The sequence below is a fragment of the Oncorhynchus gorbuscha genome, linkage group LG09 (genome assembly GCF_021184085.1).
Source record: "Oncorhynchus gorbuscha isolate QuinsamMale2020 ecotype Even-year linkage group LG09, OgorEven_v1.0, whole genome shotgun sequence".
NCBI lineage: Eukaryota > Metazoa > Chordata > Actinopteri > Salmoniformes > Salmonidae > Oncorhynchus > Oncorhynchus gorbuscha.
The window spans coordinates 88157876-88179536 of NC_060181.1; the positions used below are offsets into that span (position 1 = coordinate 88157876).

Sequence of the window (21661 nt, forward strand, 5' to 3'; positions counted from 1 at the left end):
CTGCACACACACCACAGGTGCACACACACACATCATCCCCAGCATTTACTGTCTGCACACACACCACAGGTGCACACACACACATCATCCCCAGCATTTACTCTCTGTGCACACACACACATCAGCCACAGCATTTACTCTCTGCACACACACCACAGGCGCACACGTACACTTGCAGTAAATCCACAGGCACAAACATATTTCTTAAACTGTGTTCAAACTATAAACCATCTTCAGACCTCTGACTATTTTGGCCCCAATGAAAATCAACCTGTTGAATTGATATCAGTGAGTACGTTTACATGAACACTAATCATTTGATATTAAAGGGATTACGGCAGAAGGCCGAGTATTTTATGTTTATTTATTTATTTAACCAGGCAAGTCAGTTAAGAACAAATTCTTATTTTCAATGACGGCCTAGGAACAGTGGGTTAACTGTCTGTTCAGAGTATGGCATTAGTCATGTGGGTTAACTGCCTGTTCAGAGTATGGCATTAGTCATGTGGGTTAACTGCCTGTTCAGAGTATGGCATTAGTCATGTGGGTTAACTGCCTGTTCAGAGTATGGCATTAGTCATATGGGTTAACTGTCTGTTCAGAGTATGGCATTAGTCATATGGGTTAACTGCCTGTTCAGAGTATGGCATTAGTCATATGGGTTAACTGCCTGTTCAGAGTATGGCATTAGTCATATGGGTTAACTGCCTGTTCAGAGTATGGCATTAGTCATGTGGGTTAACTGTCTGTTCAGAGTATGGCATTAGTCATGTGGGTTAACTGCCTGTTCAGAGTATGGCATTAGTCATATGGGTTAACTGTCTGTTCAGAGTATGGCATTAGTCATGTGGGTTAACTGTCTGTTCAGAGTATGGCATTAGTCATATGGGTTAACTGCCTGTTCAGAGTATGGCATTAGTCATGTGGGTTAACTGCCTGTTCAGAGTATGGCATTAGTCATGTGGGTTAACTGCCTGTTCAGAGTATGGCATTAGTCATGTGGGTTAACTGTCTGTTCAGAGTATGGCATTAGTCATGTGGGTTAACTGCCTGTTCAGAGTATGGCATTAGTCATGTGGGTTAACTGCCTGTTCAGAGTATGGCATTAGTCATGTGGGTTAACTGCCTGTTCAGAGTATGGCATTAGTCATGTGGGTTAACTGTCTGTTCAGAGTATGGCATTAGTCATGTGGGTTAACTGCCTGTTCAGAGTATGGCATTAGTCATATGGGTTAACTGCCTGTTCAGAGTATGGCATTAGTCATGTGGGTTAACTGCCTGTTCAGAGTATGGCATTAGTCATGTGGGTTAACTGCCTGTTCAGAGTATGGCATTAGTCATATGGGTTAACTGCCTGTTCAGAGTATGGCATTAGTCATATGGGTTAACTGCCTGTTCAGAGTATGGCATTAGTCATGTGGGTTAACTGCCTGTTCAGAGTATGGCATTAGTCATGTTAACTGCCTGTTCAACTTAGTCATGTTCAACTGCCTCAGAGTATGGCATTAGTCATGTGGGTTAACTGCCTGTTCAGAGTATGGCATTAGTCATGTGGGTTAACTGCCTGTTCAGAGTATGGCATTAGTCATGTGGGTTAACTGCCTGTTCAGAGTATGGCATTAGTCATGTGGGTTAACTGTCTGTTCAGAGTATGGCATTAGTCATGTGGGTTAACTGCCTGTTCAGAGTATGGCATTAGTCATGTGGGTTAACTGCCTGTTCAGAGTATGGCATTAGTCATGTGGGTTAACTGTCTGTTCAGAGTATGGCATTAGTCATGTGGGTTAACTGCCTGTTCAGAGTATGGCATTAGTCATGTGGGTTAACTGCCTGTTCAGAGTATGGCATTAGTCATGTGGGTTAACTGCCTGTTCAGAGTATAGCATTAGTCATGTGGGTTAACTGCCTGTTCAGAGTATGGCATTAGTCATGTGGGTTAACTGCCTGTTCAGAGTATGGCATTAGTCATGTGGGTTAACTGCCTGTTCAGAGTATGGCATTAGTCATGTGGGTTAACTGTCTGTTCAGAGTATGGCATTAGTCATGTGGGTTAACTGCCTGTTCAGAGTATGGCATTAGTCATGTGGGTTAACTGCCTGTTCAGAGTATGGCATTAGTCATATGGGTTAACTGCCTGTTCAGAGTATGGCATTAGTCATGTGGGTTATTCAGTATGGCATCATTTAAAAAATTAACTGCATTGTTTGTTAAGGGCTTGTAAGTAAGCATTTCACTGTAAGGTTTACATCTGTTGTATTCAGCATTTCACTGTAAGGTCTACTACACCTGTTGTATTCAGCATTTCACTGTAAGGTCTACTACACCTCTTGTATTCAGCATTTCACTGTAAGGTCTACTACACCTGTTGTATTCAGCATTTCACTGTAAGGTCTACTACACCTGTTGTATTCAGCATTTCACTGTAAGGTTTACATCTGTTGTATTCAGCATTTCACTGTAAGGTCTACTACACCTGTTGTATTCAGCATTTCACTGTAAGGTCTACTACACCTGTTGTATTCAGCATTTCACTGTAAGGTCTACTACACCTGTTGTATTCAGCATTTCACTGTAAGGTTTACATCTGTTGTATTCAGCATTTCACTGTAAGGTCTACTACACCTGTTGTATTCAGCATTTCACTGTAAGATTTACATCTGTTGTATTCAGCATTTCACTGTAAGGTCTACTACACCTGTTGTATTCAGCATTTCACTGTAAGGTCTACTACACCTGTTGTATTCAGCATTTCACTGTAAGGTCTACTACACCTGTTGTATTCAGCATTTCACTGTAAGGTCTACTACATCTGTTGTATTCAGCATTTCACTGTAAGGTCTACTACATCTGTTGTATTCAGCATTTCACTGTAAGGTCTACTACACCTGTTGTATTCAGCATTTCACTGTAAGGTCTACTACACCTGTTGTATTCAGCATTTCACTGTAAGGTCTACTACACCTGTTGTATTCAGCATTTCACTGTAAGGTCTACTACACCTCTTGTATTCAGCATTTCACTGTAAGGTCTACTACACCTGTTGTATTCAGCATTTCACTGTAAGGTCTACTACACCTGTTGTATTCAGCATTTCACTGTAAGGTCTACTACACCTGTTGTATTCAGCATTTCACTGTAAGGTCTACTACACCTCTTGTATTCAGCATTTCACTGTAAGGTCTACTACACCTGTTGTATTCAGCATTTCACTGTAAGGTCTACTACACCTCTTGTATTCAGCATTTCACTGTATACTACACCTGTTGTATTCAGCATTTCACTGTAAGGTCTACTACACCTGTTGTATTCAGCATTTCACTGTAAGGTCTACTACACCCGTTGTATTCAGCATTTCACTGTAAGGTCTACTACACCTGTTGTATTCAGCATTTCACTGTAAGGTCTACTACATCTGTTGTATTCAGCATTTCACTGTAAGGTCTACTACACCTGTTGTATTCAACGCATTTGACTAGTACAGATCTGCTTTAAAGAGACATTTATGAGTGGATCAGAGCAGAGGAATGTTGTAGTACAATGATGTCTGATTCATCATTACATTGACCTAATCATGGACAGTGTGGACAGAGAGATCAATATCAAGTCAGAGGAACCTTTCACTCCAGAGTCTCTAATCTAAACTCTAACCTCCCCTGTTAGACGATTTGGAGGTGAATAAAATGTCAGGGAGATAAGTGATGATGATGACTATGGTTATGGTAATGTTGATGGTAATGATGGTGATGACTATGTTATGGTAATGATGAGGGTGGTTGTGATGATGGTAATGATTGTGATGACTATGATGATAGTAATGATGATGATGACTATGGTTATGGTAATGATGATGGTAATGATGATGATGGTAATGATTGTGATGACTATGGTTATGGTAATGATGATGACTATGGTTATGGTAATGATGATGATGATGACTATGGTTATGGTAATGATTGTGATGACTATGGTTATGGTAATGATGGTGATGACTGTGGTTATTGTAATGATGATGGTAATGATGATGATGGTTGTGATGATGGTAATGATTGTGATGACTATGATGATAGTAATGATGATGATGACTATGGTTATGGTAATGATGATGGTAATGATGATGATGGTAATGATTGTGATGACTATGGTTATGGTAATGATGATGACTATGGTTATGGTAATGATGATGATGATGATGACTATGGTTATGGTAATGATTGTGATGACTATGGTTATGGTAATGATGGTGATGACTGTGGTTATTGTAATGATGATGGTATTGATGATGATGACTATGGTTATGGTAATGATGATGATGACTATGGTTATGGTAATGATGATGATGATGACTATGGTTATGGTAATGGTGATGATGACTATGGTTATGGTAATGATGGTGATGACTATGGTTATGGTAATGATGATGATGACTATGGTTATGGTAATGATGATGGTAATGATGGTGATGACTATGGTTATGGTAATGATGATGGTAATTATGATGATGGTAATGATTGTGATGACTATGGTTATGGTAATGATGATGATGACTATGATTATGGTAATGATGATGATGGTAATTATGATGATGACTATGGTTATGGTAATGATGATGGTAATGATGATGATGGTTGTGATGATGGTTGTGATTGTGATGACTATGGTTATGGTAATGATGATGATGATGATGACTATGGTTATGGTAATGATGATGGTAATGATGATGATGACTATGGTTATGGTAATGATGATGGTAATGATGGTGATGACTATGGTTATGGTAATGATGATGGTAATGATGATGATGGTTATGATTATGGTAATGATTGTGATGACTATGTTTATGGTAATGATGATGATGACTATGATTATGGTAATGATGATGATGGTAATGATGATGATGACTATGGTTATGGTAATGATGATGGTAATGATGATGATGGTTGTGATGATGGTTGTGATTGTGATGACTATGGTTATGGTAATGATGATGATGATGACTATGGTTATGGTAATGATGATGATGACTATGGTTATGGTAATGATGATGGTAATGATGGTGATGACTATGGTTATGGTAATGATGATGGTAATGATGATGATGGTTATGATGATGGTAATGATTGTGATGACAATTGTGATACAACTACTAATACAACTAATAAAACTACTGCTACAACTAATAAACTACTGCTACAACTACTAATACAACTAATAAAACTACTGCTACAACTACTAATACAACTAATAAAACTACTGCTACAACTACTAATACAACTAATAAAACTACTGCTACAACTACTAATACAACTAATAAAACTACTGCTACAACTACTAATACAACTAATAAAACTACTGCTACAACTACTAATACAACTAATAAAACTACTGCTACAACTACTAATACAACTAATAAAACTACTGCTACAACTACTAATACAACTAATAAAACTGAGTATCTATAATAAACCAAAAAAGAAGGAAACGTCCTCTCACTGTCAACTGTGTTTATTTTCAGCAAACTCAACATGTGTAAATAATTGTATGAACATAACAAAATTCAACAACTGGGACAAACACTGAACATGTTTCACAGACATGTGACTAACAGAAGTGGAATAATGTGTCCCTGAACAAGGGGGGGAGGTCAAAATCAAAAGTAACAGTCACATATCTGGTGTGTCCACCAGCTGCGTAAAGTAATGCAGTGCATCTCCTCTTCATGGACTGCTCCAGATGTGAAGTTTCTTGCTGTGAGATGTTACCCCACTCTTCCACCAAGGCACCTGCAATTTCCCGGACATGTCTGGGGGGGGGGGGGGGTGGCCCTAGCCCTCACCCTCCGATCCAACAGGTCCCAGAGGTGATCAATGGGATTGAGATCCAGGCTCTTCGCTGGCTATGGCAGAACACTGACATTCCTGTTTGCAGGAAATCACGCACAGAACGAGCAGTATGGCTGGTGGCATTGTCATACTGGAGGGTCATGTCAGGATGAGCCTACAGGAAGGGTACCACATGAGGGAGGAGGATGTCTTCCCTGTAGCACACAGCATTGAGATTACCTGCAATGACAACAAGCTGTGATGCTGTGACACACCGCCCCAGACCATGACGGACCCTCCACTTCCAAATGGATCCCGCTCCAAAGTACAGGCGGGATCGATTACAGGTGTAATGCTCATTCCTTTGATGATAAACTCGTCAGTGAAGAGCAATTTTGCCAGTCCTGTCTGGTCCAGCGACGGTGGGTTTGTGCCCATAGGCGACGTTGTTGCCGGTGGTGTCCGGTGAGGACCTGCCTTTCAACAGCCCAACAAGCCCTCAGTCCAGCCTCTCTCAGCTTATTGCGGACAGTCTGAGCACTGAAGGAGGGATTGTGCGTTCCTGGTGTAACTCGGGCAGTTGTTGTTGCCATCCTGTACCTGTCCCTCAGGTGTGCTGTTCGGATGTACTGATTCTTTGCAGGTGTTGTTACACGTGGTCTGCCACTGCGAGAGCGATCAGCTGTCCCTCCTGTCTCCCTGTAGCATCTCACAAGGCATTTCTAAGTTATATTCCTCAAGAATCAATGGCCTCATATCATTCAAAATGGACGTAGAGACTGCTGATTTACCCTTTAATATATACAGGGAAATTTAAGTTGATACCTAAAAAATATAAAAAATGCTACCAATGCAATTGTCTTCTGTTTTGGGGGTGACAGACAATACATCGTGCAATAGTGGCATCCAAGAATGAATCGCCAGAGATTAAGGTCTTGGGTAGTGTCACGACTTCCGCCGAAGTTGGCTCTCCTGCCTGTTCGGGCGGTGCTCAGCGGTCGGCGGTTTGTTTTTGGTCCTGAGTGGTACCATAGAACGAGATAAGAACATAGTTTAGGGGACAAAGCTGAACGATAATTCATAGCCAATGCTGTCTGGCTATGTGTGTCTTTGCTATAAAGGATCTCAGTTACAATGTGTAAGAACTCTGTGAACTCTGTGTAAGAATTCATTTATAGACACTGAATTAATCTGAGAGTCACAGGGTTGTGATGGAGCTCATATAATTAAAGATGGACTTGTGTGTGGTTTGCTCTCATGATTTGGTAAATACAGGAAATTTCCACTACAGGTGATAGTTAGGATGATGATGTTGATGATGGTTATGATGGTGATGGTTATGATGATGGTGATGGTTAAGATGATAATGATGATGTTGATGGTTATGATGATTATGTTGATGATGGTTATGATGGTGATGATGGTGATGGTTAAGATGATAATGATGATGATGATGGTTATGATGATGATGATTATGATGATAGTTATGATGATGGTGGTGATGATGGTGATGACGATGATTGTTATGATGGTGATGATGATTATGATGGTCATGATGGTTATGATGATGGTGATGATGATGGTGGTTATGATGATGGTTATGATGATGATGATGATGGTGATGATGATTATGATGATGATAGTTAAGATGGTTATGATGGTGATGATGAGGTTAAGGATAATGTATGCACAAATAATTCCCCCCTACACACACAATAAGTGTCATTAACATGCTCTAAAGCAGAGCTTGTTTCGGTCCCAGGGGGTCGAAACACTTCTGGTTCTAATAAGGGAATAATTTAGGACACCAGGAGAGGACAAGGTAGAAATTTGTTTTTGCCCTTCAGCACCAGGATTGGGCAGCCCTGCTTTAGAGCAATGTACTGTAACTGTGGTCATTGTGTTTTAACCTGTGTGTGTGTGTGTGTGTGTGTGTGTGTGTGTGTGTGTGTGTGTGTGTGTGTGTGTGTGTGTGTGTGTGTGTGTGTGTGTGTGTGTGTGTGTGTGTGTGTGTGTGTGTGTGTGTGTGTGTGTGTGTGTGTGTGTGTGTGTGTGTGTGTGTGTGTGTGTGTGTGTGTGTGTGTGTGTTTAGATATTCTGTGCCCCGTCGTTTGATGATAAAATCCTGGAGGTGGTAGCAGTGTTTGGCAGTATGCAGATGGCTGTGTCCAGAGTCATCAAACTGCAACACCACCGCATAGCACAGGTAACAAACACACACATACGCACACTCACTCACACAGACATACAAACACACACACACACACACCGCCTTTACTCTACTGTAGTCTTTCAGCCAATGACTATTTCCTCCACTCTCAGTGTCGCTCAGTGAAGATCACTATCCTGGGAGAGGAGGGTGTTCCTATCCAAGTGGACGGAGAGGCCTGGGTACAACCTCCTGGAGTCATTAAGATCCAACACAAGAACAGAGCCCAGATGTTGACCAGGGACAGGGTGAGAAAGAGGACCAACACTCAATAGAGATGATATGGGGAGGGAATCAGAGCTGGATTCAATCCCTATTGTGGAAGTACCGCGGAAGGTCCATGTTAAAATGTTGTGTCTTTTGGGGGGGATTGAACCGACATGTACAGTGTTTACCATGAACGAGATCTCTGCAAACATGGGAAAACTCTAACGCTGATCTTCTGCAATATGGATTGAATCTGATCTTAAACTGTTACTGTCTCTGTCTCTCTCTGTTACTGTCTCTGTCTCTCTCTGTTACTGTCTCTGTCTCTCTCTGTTACTGTCTCTGTCTCTCTCTGTTACTGTCTCTGTCTCTCTCTGTCACTGTCTCTGTCTCTCTCTGTTACTGTCTCTGTCTCTCTCTGTTACTGTCTCTGTCTCTCTCTGTTTCTGTCTCTGTCTCTCTCTGTTACTGTCTCTGTCTCTCTCTGTCACTGTCTCTGTCTCTCTCTGTTTCTGTCTCTGTCTCTCTCTGTTACTGTCTCTGTCTCTCTCTGTCACTGTCTCTGTCTCTCTCTGTTACTGTCTCTGTCTCTCTCTGTTACTGTATGCCCCGTCTCTGACTCTGTTCCTGTCTCTGTCTCTCTCTGTTTCTGTCTCTCTCTGTTACTGTATGCCCCGTCTCTGACTCTGTCTCTCTCTGTTACTGTCTCTGTCTCTCTCTGTCTCTGTCTCTCTCTGTTACTGTATGCCCCGTCTCTGACTCTGTTCCTGTCTCTGTCTCTCTCTGTTACTGTCTCTGTCTCTCTCTGTTACTGTCTCTGTCTCTCTCTGTCTCTGTCTCTCTCTGTTACTGTATGCCCCGTCTCTGACTCTGTTCCTGTCTCTGTCTCTCTCTGTTTCTGTCTCTGTCTCTCTCTGTTTCTGTCTCTGTCTCTGTCTGTTTCTGTCTCTCTCTCTCTCTCTGTCTCTCTCTCTCTCTGTCTCTGTCTCTCTCTGTCTCTGTCTCTCTCTGTCTCTGTCTCTCTCTGTCTCTGTCTCTCTCTGTTACTGTATGCCCCGTCTCTGACTCTGTTCCTGTCTCTGTCTCTCTCTGTTTCTGTCTCTGTCTCTCTCTGTTTCTGTCTCTGACTCTGTTCCTGTCTCTGTCTCTGACTCTGTTCCTGTCTCTGTCTCTCTCTGTTTCTGTCTCTCTCTGTTACTGTATGCCCCGTCTCTGACTCTGTTACTGTCTCTGTCTCTCTCTGTTTCTGTCTCTCTCTGTTTCTGTCTCTCTCTGTCTCTGTCTCTCTCTGTTACTGTATGCCCCGTCTCTGACTCTGTTCCTGTCTCTGTCTCTCTCTGTTTCTGTCTCTGTCTCTCTCTGTCTCTGTCTCTCTCTGTTACTGTCTCTCTCTGTTCCTGTCTCTGTCTCTCTCTGTTTCTGTCTCTCTTTGTTTCTGTCTCTGTCTCTCTCTGTCTCTGTCTCTCTCTGTTTCTGTCTCTGTCTCTCTCTGTTTCTGTCTCTGTCTCTCTCTGTTTCTGTCTCTGTCTCTCTCTGTTTCTGTCTCTGTCTCTCTCTGTTACTGTATGCCCCGTCTCTGACTCTGTTCCTGTCTCTGTCTCTCTCTGTTTCTGTCTCTCTCTGTCTCTGTCTCTCTCTGTTTCTGTCTCTCTTTGTTTCTGTCTCTGTCTCTCTCTGTTTCTGTCTCTCTTTGTTTCTGTCTCTGTCTCTCTCTGTTTCTGTCTCTGTCTCTCTCTGTTTCTGTCTCTCTTTGTTTCTGTCTCTGTCTCTCTCTGTTCCTGTCTCTGTCTCTCTCTGTTACTGTATGCCCCGTCTCTGACTCTGTTCCTGTCTCTGTCTCTCTCTGTTTCTGTCTCTCTCTGTTTCTGTCTCTGTCTCTCTCTGTCTCTGTCTCTCTCTGTTTCTGTCTCTCTCTGTTTCTGTCTCTCTCTGTTTCTGTCTCTCTCTGTTTCTGTCTCTGTCTCTCTCTGTTTCTGTCTCTGTCTCTCTCTGTCTCTGTCTCTCTCTGTTTCTGTCTCTGTCTCTCTCTGTTTCTGTCTCTCTTTGTTTCTGTCTCTGTCTCTCTTTGTTTCTGTCTCTCTTTGTTTCTGTCTCTGTCTCTCTCTGTTTCTGTCTCTCTCTGTTTCTGTCTCTGTCTCTCTTTGTTTCTGCCTCTGTCTCTCTCTGTTTCTGTCTCTCTCTGTCTCTGTCTCTCTCTGTTTCTGTCTCTCTCTGTTTCTGTCTCTGTCTCTCTTTGTTTCTGCCTCTGTCTCTCTCTGTTTCTGTCTCTCTCTGTCTCTGTCTCTCTCTGTTTCTGTCTCTCTTTCTTTCTGTCTCTGTCTCTCTCTGTTTCTGTCTCTCTTTGTTTCTGTCTCTGTCTCTCTCTGTTTCTGTCTCTGTCTCTCTCTGTTTCTGTCTCTGTCTCTCTCCGTTTCTGTCTCTGTCTCTCTCCGTCTCTGTCTCTGTCTCTCTCTGTTTCTGTCTCTGTCTCTCTTTGTTTCTGTCTCTGTCTCTCTCTGTTTCTGTCTCTCTTTGTTTCTGTCTCTGTCTCTCTCTGTTTCTGTCTCTCTCTGTTCCTGTCTTTGTCTCGGTTTCTCTTTGTTTCTGTCTCTGTCTGTCTCTCTCTGTTTCTGTCTCTGTCTCTCTTTGTTTCTGTCTCTGTCTCTCTCTGTTTCTGTCTCTGTCTCTCTCTGTTTCTGTCTCTGTCTCTCTCTGTTTCTGTCTCGGTTTCTCTTTGTTTCTGTCTCTGTCTGTCTCTCTCTGTTTCTGTCTCTGTCTCTCTCTGTTTCTCTGTTTCTGTCTCTGTCTCTCTCTGGTCCTGTCTTTGTCTCGGTTTCTCTTTGTTTCTGTCTCTGCCTGTCTCTCTCTGTTTCTGTCTCTGTCTCTCTCTGTTTCTGTCTCTGTCTCTCTCTGGTCCTGTCTTTTCCTCGGTTTCTCTTTGTTTCTGTCTCTGTCTGTCTCTCTCTGTTTCTGTCCCTGTCTCTCTCTGTTTCTGTCTCTCTCTGTTTCTGTCTCTGTCTCTCTCTGTCTCTGTCTCTCTCTGTTTCTGTCTCTCTCTGTTTCTGTCTCTCTCTATTTCTGTCTCTGTCTCTCTGTTTCTGTCCCTTTCTCTCTCTGTTCCTGTCTTTGTCTCGGTTTCTCTCTGTTTCTGTCCCTGTCTCTCTCTGTCCCTGTCTCTCTCTGTTTCTGTCTCTGTCTCTCTCTGTTTCTGTCTCTCTCTGTTTCTGTCTCTGTCTCTCTCTGTTTCTCTCTCTGTCTCTCTCTGTTCCTGTCACTGTCTCTCTCTGTTTCTGTCTCTGTCTCTCTATGTTTCTGTCTTTGTCTGTCTCTCTCTGTTTCTGTCTCTGTCTCTCTCTGTTTCTGTCTCTGTCTCTCTCTGTTTCTGTCTCTGTCTCTCTCTGTTTCTGTCACTGTCTCTATCTGTTTCTGTCTCTGTCTCTCTCTGTTTCTGTCTCTGTCTCTCTCTGTTTCTGTCTCTCTCTGTTTCTGTCTCTGTCTCTCTCTGTTTCTGTCTCTCTCTGTTTCTGTCTCTGTCTCTCTTTGTTTCTGTCTCTCTTTGTTTCTGTCTCTGTCTCTCTCTGTTTCTGTCTCTCTCTGTTTCTGTCTCTGTCTCTCTTTGTTTCTGTTTCTGTCTCTCTCTGTTTCTGTCTCTCTCTGTCTCTGTCTCTCTCTGTTTCTGTCTCTCTCTGTTTCTGTCTCTGTCTCTCTTTGTTTCTGCCTCTGTCTCTCTCTGTTTCTGTCTCTCTCTGTCTCTGTCTCTCTCTGTTTCTGTCTCTCTTTCTTTCTGTCTCTGTCTCTCTCTGTTTCTGTCTCTCTTTGTTTCTGTCTCTGTCTCTCTCTGTTTCTGTCTCTGTCTCTCTCTGTTTCTGTCTCTGTCTCTCTCCGTTTCTGTCTCTGTCTCTCTCCGTCTCTGTCTCTGTCTCTCTCTGTTTCTGTCTCTGTCTCTCTTTGTTTCTGTCTCTGTCTCTCTCTGTTTCTGTCTCTCTTTGTTTCTGTCTCTGTCTCTCTCTGTTTCTGTCTCTCTCTGTTCCTGTCTTTGTCTCGGTTTCTCTTTGTTTCTGTCTCTGTCTGTCTCTCTCTGTTTCTGTCTCTGTCTCTCTTTGTTTCTGTCTCTGTCTCTCTCTGTTTCTGTCTCTGTCTCTCTCTGTTTCTGTCTCTGTCTCTCTCTGTTTCTGTCTCGGTTTCTCTTTGTTTCTGTCTCTGTCTGTCTCTCTCTGTTTCTGTCTCTGTCTCTCTCTGTTTCTGTCTCTGTCTCTCTCTGGTCCTGTCTTTGTCTCGGTTTCTCTTTGTTTCTGTCTCTGCCTGTCTCTCTCTGTTTCTGTCTTTGTCTCTCTCTGTTTCTGTCTCTGTCTCTCTCTGGTCCTGTCTTTTCCTCGGTTTCTCTTTGTTTCTGTCTCTGTCTGTCTCTCTCTGTTTCTGTCCCTGTCTCTCTCTGTTTCTGTCTCTCTCTGTTTCTGTCTCTGTCTCTCTCTGTCTCTGTCTCTCTCTGTTTCTGTCTCTCTCTGTTTCTGTCTCTCTCTATTTCTGTCTCTGTCTCTCTGTTTCTGTCCCTTTCTCTCTCTGTTCCTGTCTTTGTCTCGGTTTCTCTCTGTTTCTGTCCCTGTCTCTCTCTGTCCCTGTCTCTCTCTGTTTCTGTCTCTGTCTCTCTCTGTCCCTGTCTCTCTCTGTTTCTGTCTCTGTCTCTCTCTGTTTCTGTCTCTGTCTCTCTATGTTTCTGTCTTTGTCTGTCTCTCTCTGTTTCTGTCTCTGTCTCTCTCTGTTTCTGTCTCTGTCTCTCTCTGTTTCTGTCTCTGTCTCTCTCTGTTTCTGTCACTGTCTCTATCTGTTTCTGTCTCTGTCTCTCTCTGTTTCTGTCTCTGTCTCTCTCTGTTTCTGTCTCTCTCTGTTTCTGTCTCTGTCTCTCTCTGTTTCTGTCTCTCTCTGTTTCTGTCTCTGTCTCTCTCTGTTTCTGTCACTGTCTCTCTCTGTTTCTGTCTCTGTCTCTCTCTGTTTCTGTCTCTGTCTCTCTCTGTTTCTGTCTCTCTCTGTTTCTGTCTCTGTCTCTCTCTGTTTCTGTCACTGTCTCTCTCTGTTTCTGTCTCTGTCTCTCTCTGTCTCTGTCTCTCTCTGTTTCTGTCTCGGTTTCTCTCTGTCCCTGTCTCTCTCTGTCTCTGTCTCTGTCTGTCTCTCTCTGTTTCTGTCTCTGTCTCTCTCTGTTTCTGTCTCTGTCTCTCTCTGTTTCTGTCTCTGTCTCTCTCTGTTTCTGTCTCTGTCTCTCTCTGTTTCTGTCTCTGTCTCTCTTTGTTTCTGTCTCTGTCTCTCTCTGTTTCTGTCTCTCTCTGTCTCTGTCTCTCTCTGTCTCTGTCTCTCTCTGTTTCTGTCTCTCTCTGTTTCTGTTTCTGTCTCTGTCTCTCTCTGTTTCTGTCTCTGTCTCTCTCTGTTTCTGTCTCTGTCTCTCTCCGTTTCTGTCTCTGTCTCTCTCTGTTTCTGTCTCTGTCTCTCTTTGTTTCTGTCTCTGTCTCTCTCTGTTTCTGTCTCTCTTTGTTTCTGTCTCTGTCTCTCTCTGTTTCTGTCTCTCTCTGTTCCTGTCTTTGTCTCGGTTTCTCTTTGTTTCTGTCTCTGTCTCTCTCTGTGTCTGTCTCTCTCTGTTTCTGTCTCTGTCTCTCTCTGTTTCTGTCTCTGTCTCTCTCTGTTTCTGTCTCTGTCTCTCTCTGTTTCTGTCTCTGTCTCTCTCTGTTCCTGTCTTTGTCTCGGTTTCTCTTTGTTTCTGTCTCTGTCTGTCTCTCTCTGTTTCTGTCTCTGTCTCTCTCTGTTTCTGTCTCTGTCTCTCTCTGGTCCTGTCTTTTGCTCGGTTTCTCTTTGTTTCTGTCTCTGTCTGTCTCTCTCTGTTTCTGTCCCTGTCTCTCTCTGTTTCTGTCTCTCTCTGTTTCTGTCTCTGTCTCTCTCTGTTTCTGTCCCTTTCTCTCTCTGTTCCTGTCTTTGTCTCGGTTTCTCTCTGTTTCTGTCTCTGTCTCTCTCTGTTTCTGTCTCTGTCTCTCTCTGTTTCTGTCTCTGTCTCTCTCTGTTTCTGTCTCTGTCTCTCTCTGTTTCTGTCTCTCTCTGTTTCTGTCTCTGTCTCTCTCTGTTTCTGTCTCTGTCTCTCTCTGTTTCTGTCTCTGTCTCTCTCTGTTTCTGTCTCTGTCTCTCTCTGTTTCTGTCTCTGTCTCTCTCTGTTTCTGTCTCTGTCTCTCTCTGTTTCTGTCTCTCTCTGTTTCTGTCTCTGTCTCTCTCTGTTTCTGTCTCTGTCTCTCTCTCTGTTTCTGTCTCTGTCTCTCTCTGTTTCTGTCACTGTCTCTCTCTGTTTCTGTCACTGTCTCTCTCTGTTTCTGTCTCTGTCTCTCTCTGTTTCTGTCTCTCTCTGTTTCTGTCTCTCTCTGTTTCTGTCTCTGTCTCTCTGTTTCTGTCACTGTCTCTATCTGTTTCTGTCTCTGTCTCTCTCTGTTTCTGTCTCTCTCTGTTTCTGTCCCTATCTGTCTCTCTCTGTTTCTGTCTCTGTCTCTCTCTGTTTCTGTCTCTCTCTGTTTCTGTCTCTGTCTCTCTCTGTTTCTGTCTCTGTCTGTCTCTCTCTGTTTCTGTCTCTGTCTCTCTCTGTTTCTGTCTCTGTCTCTCTCTGTTTCTGTCTCTGTCTGTTTCTGTCCCTGTCTCTCTCTGTTTCTGTCTCTCTCTGTTTCTGTCTCTGCCTCTCTCTGTTTCTGTCTCTCTCTGTTTCTGTCTCTCTCTGTTTCTGTCTCTCTCTATTTCTGTCTCTCTCTATTTCTGTCTCTGTCTCTCTCTGTTTCTGTCCCTTTCTCTCTCTGTTCCTGTCTTTGTCTCGGTTTCTCTCTGTTTCTGTCCCTGTCTCTCTCTGTCCCTGTCTCTCTCTGTTTCTGTCTCTGTCTCTCTCTGTTTCTGTCTCTGTATCTCTCTGTTTCTGTCTCTGTCTCTCTCTGTTTCTGTCTCTGTCTCTCTCTGTTTCTGTCTCTGTCTCTCTCTGTTTCTGTCTCTGTCTCTGTCTCTCTCTGTTTCTGTCTCTGTCTCTCTCTGTTTCTGTCTCTGTCTCTCTCTGTTTCTGTCTCTGTCTCTCTCTGTTTCTGTCTCTGTCTCTCTCTGTTTCTGTCTCTGTCTCTCTCTGTTTCTGTCTCTGTCTCTCTCTGTTTCTGTCTCTGTCTCTCTCTGTTTCTGTCTCTGTCTCTCTCTGTTTCTGTCTCTGTCTCTATCTGTCTCTCTCTGTCTCTCTCTGTCTCTCTCTGTCTCTCTCTGTTTCTGTCCCTGTCTCTCTCTCTGTTTCTGTCTCTGTCTCTCTCTGTTCCTGTCTTTATCTCGGTTTCTCTCTGTTTCTGTCTCTGTCTGTCTCTGTTTCTGTTTCTCTCTCTGTCCCTGTCTCTCTCTTTTTGTCTCTGTCTCTCTGTTTCTGTCCCTTTCTCTCTCTGTTTCTGTCTCTGTCCCTGTCTCTCTCTGTTTCTGTTTCTGTCTGTCTCTCTTTCTGTCTCTGTCCCTGTCTCTCTCTGTTTCTGTCTCTGTCTGTCTCTCTTTCTGTCTCTGTCCCTGTTTCTCTCTGTTTCTGTCCCTTTCTCTCTCTGTCTTGGTCTGTGTTTCTGTGGATGTTAATTCCTTTCCTTCCTGTGTCTCCTCCCTGTGTCCCTCCCTGTGCCCCTCCCTGTGTCTCCATGTGTCTCCTCCCTGTGTCTCCTCCCTGTGTCCCTCCCTGTGTCTCCTCCCTGTGTCTCCTCGTGTCCCTCCCTGTGTCCCTCCCTGTGTCTCCTACCTGTGTTCCTCCCTGTGTCTCCTCCATGTGTCCCTCACTGTGTCCCTCCATGTGTCCCTCCCTGTGTCTCCTCCCTGTGTCTACTCCCTGTCTCCATGTGTCCCTCCCTGTGTCCCTCCCTGTGTCTCCTCCCTGTGTTCCTCCATGTGTTCCTCCCTGTCTCCATGTGTCCCTCCCTGTGTCTCCTCCATGTGTTCCTCCCTGTGTCCCTCCATGTGTCTCCTCCATGTGTCCCTCCATGTGTCTCCTCCCTGTGTCTCCATGTGCAGGCATTTGAGAACACTCTGAAGTCGTGGGAGGACAAGCTGAAGTATGACAAGCTGCCCTTGCGGTCTCACCTTTACTCCCAGCAGTCTGTGGACCTGGCCACTGAGGAGGAGGTGGCCCTCGTACAGCTGGTTGCCCGCGCTGCAGACGATCTCATCACCAGGTATATACACACACACACACACACCACCTTTTATTCCTTTTTACACTGTTATCTTGAATACTATATATCTGTAAACACTCTGTCCAGTCAGCAATCAGAATGATGCCCTCTGACCTCTCCCCTTGTCCAATCACAGGATCTGTGAGGCAGCCAAGACCAATGGGCTTTTAGAGCAGGAGCTGGCTCACGCCGTCAACGCCTCATCACACGCCATCAACAAGACACACCCCAAGTTAGCCGAGGTTAGACATCATCAAGAGGATGTGAGGAGTGATGTGAGGAAGAGTGATGTGAGGAGTGATGTGAGGAGTGATGTGAGGACTGATGTGAGGAGGACTGATGTGAGGAGTCATGTGAGGAGGAGTGATGTGAGGAGTCATGTGAGGAGTGACGTGAGGAGTCATGTGAGGATTGATGTGAGGAGGACTGATGTGAGGAGTGATGTGAGGATTGATGTGATGTGAGGAGTCATGTGAGGATTGATGTGAGGAGGACTGATGTGAGGAGTGATGTGAGGATTGATGTGATGTGAGGAGTCATGTGAGGAGTGATGTGAGGAGGACTGATGTGAGGAGTGATGTGAGGATTGATGTGACGTGAGGAGTCATGTGAGGACTGATGTGAGGAGGACTGATGTGAGGAGTGATGTGAGGGTTGATGTGATGTGAGGAGTCATGTGAGGAGTGATGTGAGGAGTCATGTGAGGAGGAGTGATGTGAGGAGTCATATGATGAGGGATATGAGGAGTCACATGAGGAGTGATATGACGAGTCATATGAGGAGTGATATGAGTGTGTGTGATGTGAGGAGTGATGTGAGGACTGTGTGTGATGTGAGGACTGTGTGTGAGGTGAGGACTGTGTGTGAGGTGAGGACTGTGTGTGAGGTGAGGACTGTGTGTGAGGTGAGGACTGTGTGTGAGGTGAGGACTGTGTGTGAGGTGAGGACTGTGTGTGATGTGAGGACTGTGTGTGATGTGAGGACTGTGTGTGATGTGAGGACTGTGTGTGAGGTGAGGACTGTGTGTGAGGTGAGGACTGTGTGTGAGGTGAGGACTGTGTGTGAGGTGAGGACTGTGTGTAGGGTGAGGACTGCGTGTGATGTGAGGACTGTGTGTAGGGTGAGGACTGTGTGTGATGTGAGGACTGTGTGTAGGGTGAGGACTGTGTGTGATATGAGGACTGTGTGTGATGTGAGGACTGTGTGTGATGTGAGGACTGTGTGTAGGGTGAGGACTGCGTGTGATGTGAGGACTGTGTGTAGGGTGAGGACTGTGTGTGATATGAGGACTGTGTGTGAGGTGAGGACTGTGTGTGATGTGAGGACTGTGTGTGATGTGAGGACTGTGTGTAGGGTGAGGACTGTGTGTGATATGAGGACTGTGTGTGATGTGAGGACTGTGTGTGATGTGAGGACTGTGTGTAGGGTGAGGACTGCGTGTGATGTGAGGACTGTGTGTAGGGTGAGGACTGTGTGTGATATGAGGACTGTGTGTGAGGTGAGGACTGTGTGTGAGGTGAGGACTGTGTGTGAGGTGAGGACTGTCTGTGATGTGAAGACTGTGATTCCAGCTGTCTAATATCGTGTTTGTTTGTATTGCCTTGAACACAGAGTATGGCCAGGAACACTGCTATAGAAGTAGCCAGCAATGTGAAGGCTTTACACAACGAGACTGAATCCCTTCTGGTGGGACGAGTATCACTGGTGAGTTACAATCTACGAGGCTAAGCAACGTCTATGATCAGTTCAGCCTTTCCGTATTCTAACAATAACCATTAGGAGGGAAAATCAAGACTGACCTTAGATCAGCGTCTCAGGGCAACCTCATCTTACTCAAATTCTGTTTAGAGAATGTGTTTATCTCCTTCATACCAACTCCTGTGTGTGTGTGTGTGTGTGTGTGTGTGTGTGTGTGTGTGTGTGTGTGTGTGTGTGTGTGTGTGTGTGTGTGTGTGTGTGTGTGTGTGTGTGTGTGTGTGTGTGTGTGTGTGTGTGTGTGTGTGTGTGTGTGTGTGTGTGTGTCCATCCACAGCAACTGGAACCCTCAGATGAAGAGTCTTTATCCAGTGCTCTGCAGAGTGTGGAGATGGAGCTAGGCAAACTTGTAGATATTCCCTGGTTATACCATATACTGCAGCCTAATGAAGATGAGGTGAGATTACACATACTAGTAGATATTCCCTGTTTAAACCATATTTAGGGATCCTGAGTGGAGCAGCGGTCTAAGGCACTGCATCTCAGTGCTAGAGACATTCTACAGACCCTGGTTTGAATCCAGGCTGTATCACAACCGGCCGTGATTGGAAGTCCCATAGGGCGGCGCACAATTGGCCCAGCGTCGTCCGGGTTACGGGAGGGTTTGGCCAGGGTAGGCCGTCATTCTAAATAAGAATTTGTTCTTAACTGACCTGCCTAGTTAAATAAAGGTTAAATAAATCAAATGTAAACATCGCAGCCTATTGAAGATGTGTTTAGATAATACACACTAGTACCCTGCTCAAAAAAATAAAGGGAACACTTAAACAACACAATGTAACTCCAAGTCAATCATACTTCTGTGAAATCAAACTGTCCACTTAGGAAGCAACACTGATTGACAATACATTTCACATGCTGTTGTGCAAATGGAATAGACAACAGGTGGAAATTAGAGGCAATTAGCGTGACACCCCCAATAAAGGAGTGGTTCTGCAGGTGGGGACCACAGACCACTTCTCAGTTCCTATGCTTCCTGGCTGATGTTTTGGTCACTTTTGAATGCTGGCGGTGCTTTCACTCTAGTGGTAGCATGAGACCAAGTCTACAACCCACACAAGTGGCTCAGGTAGTGCAGCTCATCCAGGATGGGACATCAATGCGAGCTGTGACAAGAAGGTTTGCTGTGTCTGTCAGCGTAGTGTCCAAAGCATGGAGGCGCTGCCAGGAGACAGGCCAGTACATCAGGAGACGTGGAGGAGGCCGTAGGAGGGCAACAACCCAGCAGCAGGACCGCTAACTCTGCCTTTGTGCAAGGAGGAGCAGGAGGAGCACTGCCAGAACCCTGCAAAATGACCTCCAGCAGGCCACAAATGTGCATGTGTCTGCTCAAACGGTCAGAAACATGAGGGTGGTATGAGGGCCCGATGTCCACAGGTGGGGGTCGTGCTTACAGCCCAACACCGTGCAGGACGTTTTTCATTTGCCAGAGAACACCAAGATTGGCATATTCTCCACTGGCGCCCTGTGCTCTTCACAGAAAAAGTAGGTTCACACTGAGCACATGTGACAGACGTGACAGTCTGGAACGCCGTGGAGAACGTTCTGCTGCCTGCAACATCCTCCAGCATGACCGGTTTGGCTGTGGGTCAGTCATGGTGTGGGGTGGCATTTCTTTGGGGGGCCGCACAGCCCCAGAGGTAGCCTGACTGCCATTAGGTACCGAGATGAGATCCTCAGACCAACTTGTGAGACCATATGCTGGTGCGGTTGGCCCTGGGTTCCTCCTAATGCAAGACAATGCTAGACCTCATGTGGCTGGAGTGTGTCAGCAGTTCCTGCAAGAGGAAGGCATTGATGCTATGGACTGGCCCACCCGTTCCCCAGACCTGAATCCAATTGAGCACATCTGGGACATCATGTCTCGCTCCATCCACCAACGCCACGTTGCACCACAGACTGTCCAGGAGTTGGCGGATGCTTTAGTCCAAGTCTGGGAGGAGATCCCTCAAGAGACCATCCGCCACCTCATCAGGAGCATGCCCAGGCGTTGTAGGGAGGTCATACAGGCACGTGGAGGCCACACACACTACTGAGCCTCATTTTGACTTGTTTTAAGGACATTACATCAAAGTTGGATCAGCCTGTAGTGTGGTTTTCCACTTTAATTTGGAGTGTGACTCCAAATCCAGACCTCCATGGGTTGATAAATTTGATTTCCATTGGTAATTATTGTGTGATTTTGTTGTCAGCACATTCAACTATGTAAAGAAAAAAGTATTTAATAAGAATATTTCATTCATTCAGATCTAGGATGTGTTATTTTAGTGTTCCCTTTATTTTTTTGAGCAGTGTATATATTCCCTGGTTATACCATATATTGCAACCTATTGAAGATGAGGTGAGATTACACACACTTCTAATCCTACACCCATGTCCCTCTCAGGACCCCTCGTTAGAGTATGGCAAGAGCAACAGTCGTAGCAGCATGTTCAGAATTGTGCCAAAGTTCAAGAAAGAGAAAGCTATCAAGAAGACCAACCCTCAGTCAGGTAAGTCTTCGTCTTTTTTGTCTCTCTCCACAGGCTAAAGATATAGAGTAAACGGTGCCATCTAGACCCTGAAAGGGTTATTCGGCTGTCCCCAGAGGATCACTTTTGAAATAGCCCTTTTTGGTTCCAGGTAGAACCCTTTGGAATTTCAGGTAGAACCCTTTCCACAGAGAATTCTACATGGAACCCAAAATGATTCTATCTGGAATCAAGAGGGTTACCCTTTTGGGACAGCCGAGGAACCCTTTTGGAACCCTTTTTTCTAAGAGTGTACGCACCACACATACAGAGTTGTATACTTTTATGTTACATCTAATATCTTTAAGGTATCTATGTGGCCTACATTTTGTGGTTGTAATGCATTATAATCACCCAGTGTGGTGTCAGGGATTGTCTCTGTGATTTCCGTCTGGCCTGGTCCTCAGTCTGACCCATCCATCCAAGAGCACCCCTCTTCCTTCTGTTCATGGTCTCATCCACCTGTTTACACGTTTACAGCAGTCACAAACTAAGACCAAAGACAGGGGGAGGGGGCGGGACGCAGGGCCAAAAACTCAGGGAAAGAAAAATCCTGTTTCAGAACACAATTTCTCCTTCATGGCGACTGATACAACAGAACATTGACTCCATTTGTTTATGAATATTACTACAAATTGAACATGAAAAAAGCTATTGTTTTACTGTGTTTATAAATATTACTACCAATTCAACATGAAAACCAGCCATTTGTATTGTATGCTGTAGCTGCACTCTTCAATCTAGATTAGATTGTTTTGGGGTGAAATAAGAGCCCATATAATGCATACAAATAGAACGCCAGGGGTTGGCCGGTCTTCTGCTTCAGGACCCCATCTGATTGGTTGGGAGTGTTAATCCCGCCCACAGTGAGGAAGGGCAGGGATTGGGTGGGGAGTCCCATCAGGTTGCACAGGCTTCCGCCATCCTTCTCCCTCCTACTTCCTGTACGTCTGTGTTCTGATTGGTGGATAACCTGCATGCCCTTAGCCT

The 21661-nt window shown here is 44.7% G+C and overlaps 1 protein-coding gene across 6 annotated transcripts in view; it reads left to right on the top strand.

The window, feature by feature from the left end:
* The window catches only part of LOC124044235 (diacylglycerol kinase eta-like), a 145739-nt gene that overhangs the window by 113470 nt on the left and 10608 nt on the right, over window positions 1-21661 (top strand). For all 6 annotated transcript variants that reach the window (XM_046363831.1, XM_046363828.1, XM_046363832.1 and 3 more), the window contains 7 exons: window positions 7912-8025; window positions 8142-8276; window positions 16246-16406; window positions 16543-16648; window positions 18018-18110; window positions 18439-18558; window positions 20548-20653. In XM_046363831.1, the coding sequence (XP_046219787.1) occupies window positions 7912-8025; window positions 8142-8276; window positions 16246-16406; window positions 16543-16648; window positions 18018-18110; window positions 18439-18558; window positions 20548-20653 (835 nt within the window). The remainder of the gene's footprint in view (window positions 1-7911; window positions 8026-8141; window positions 8277-16245; window positions 16407-16542; window positions 16649-18017; window positions 18111-18438; window positions 18559-20547; window positions 20654-21661) is intronic.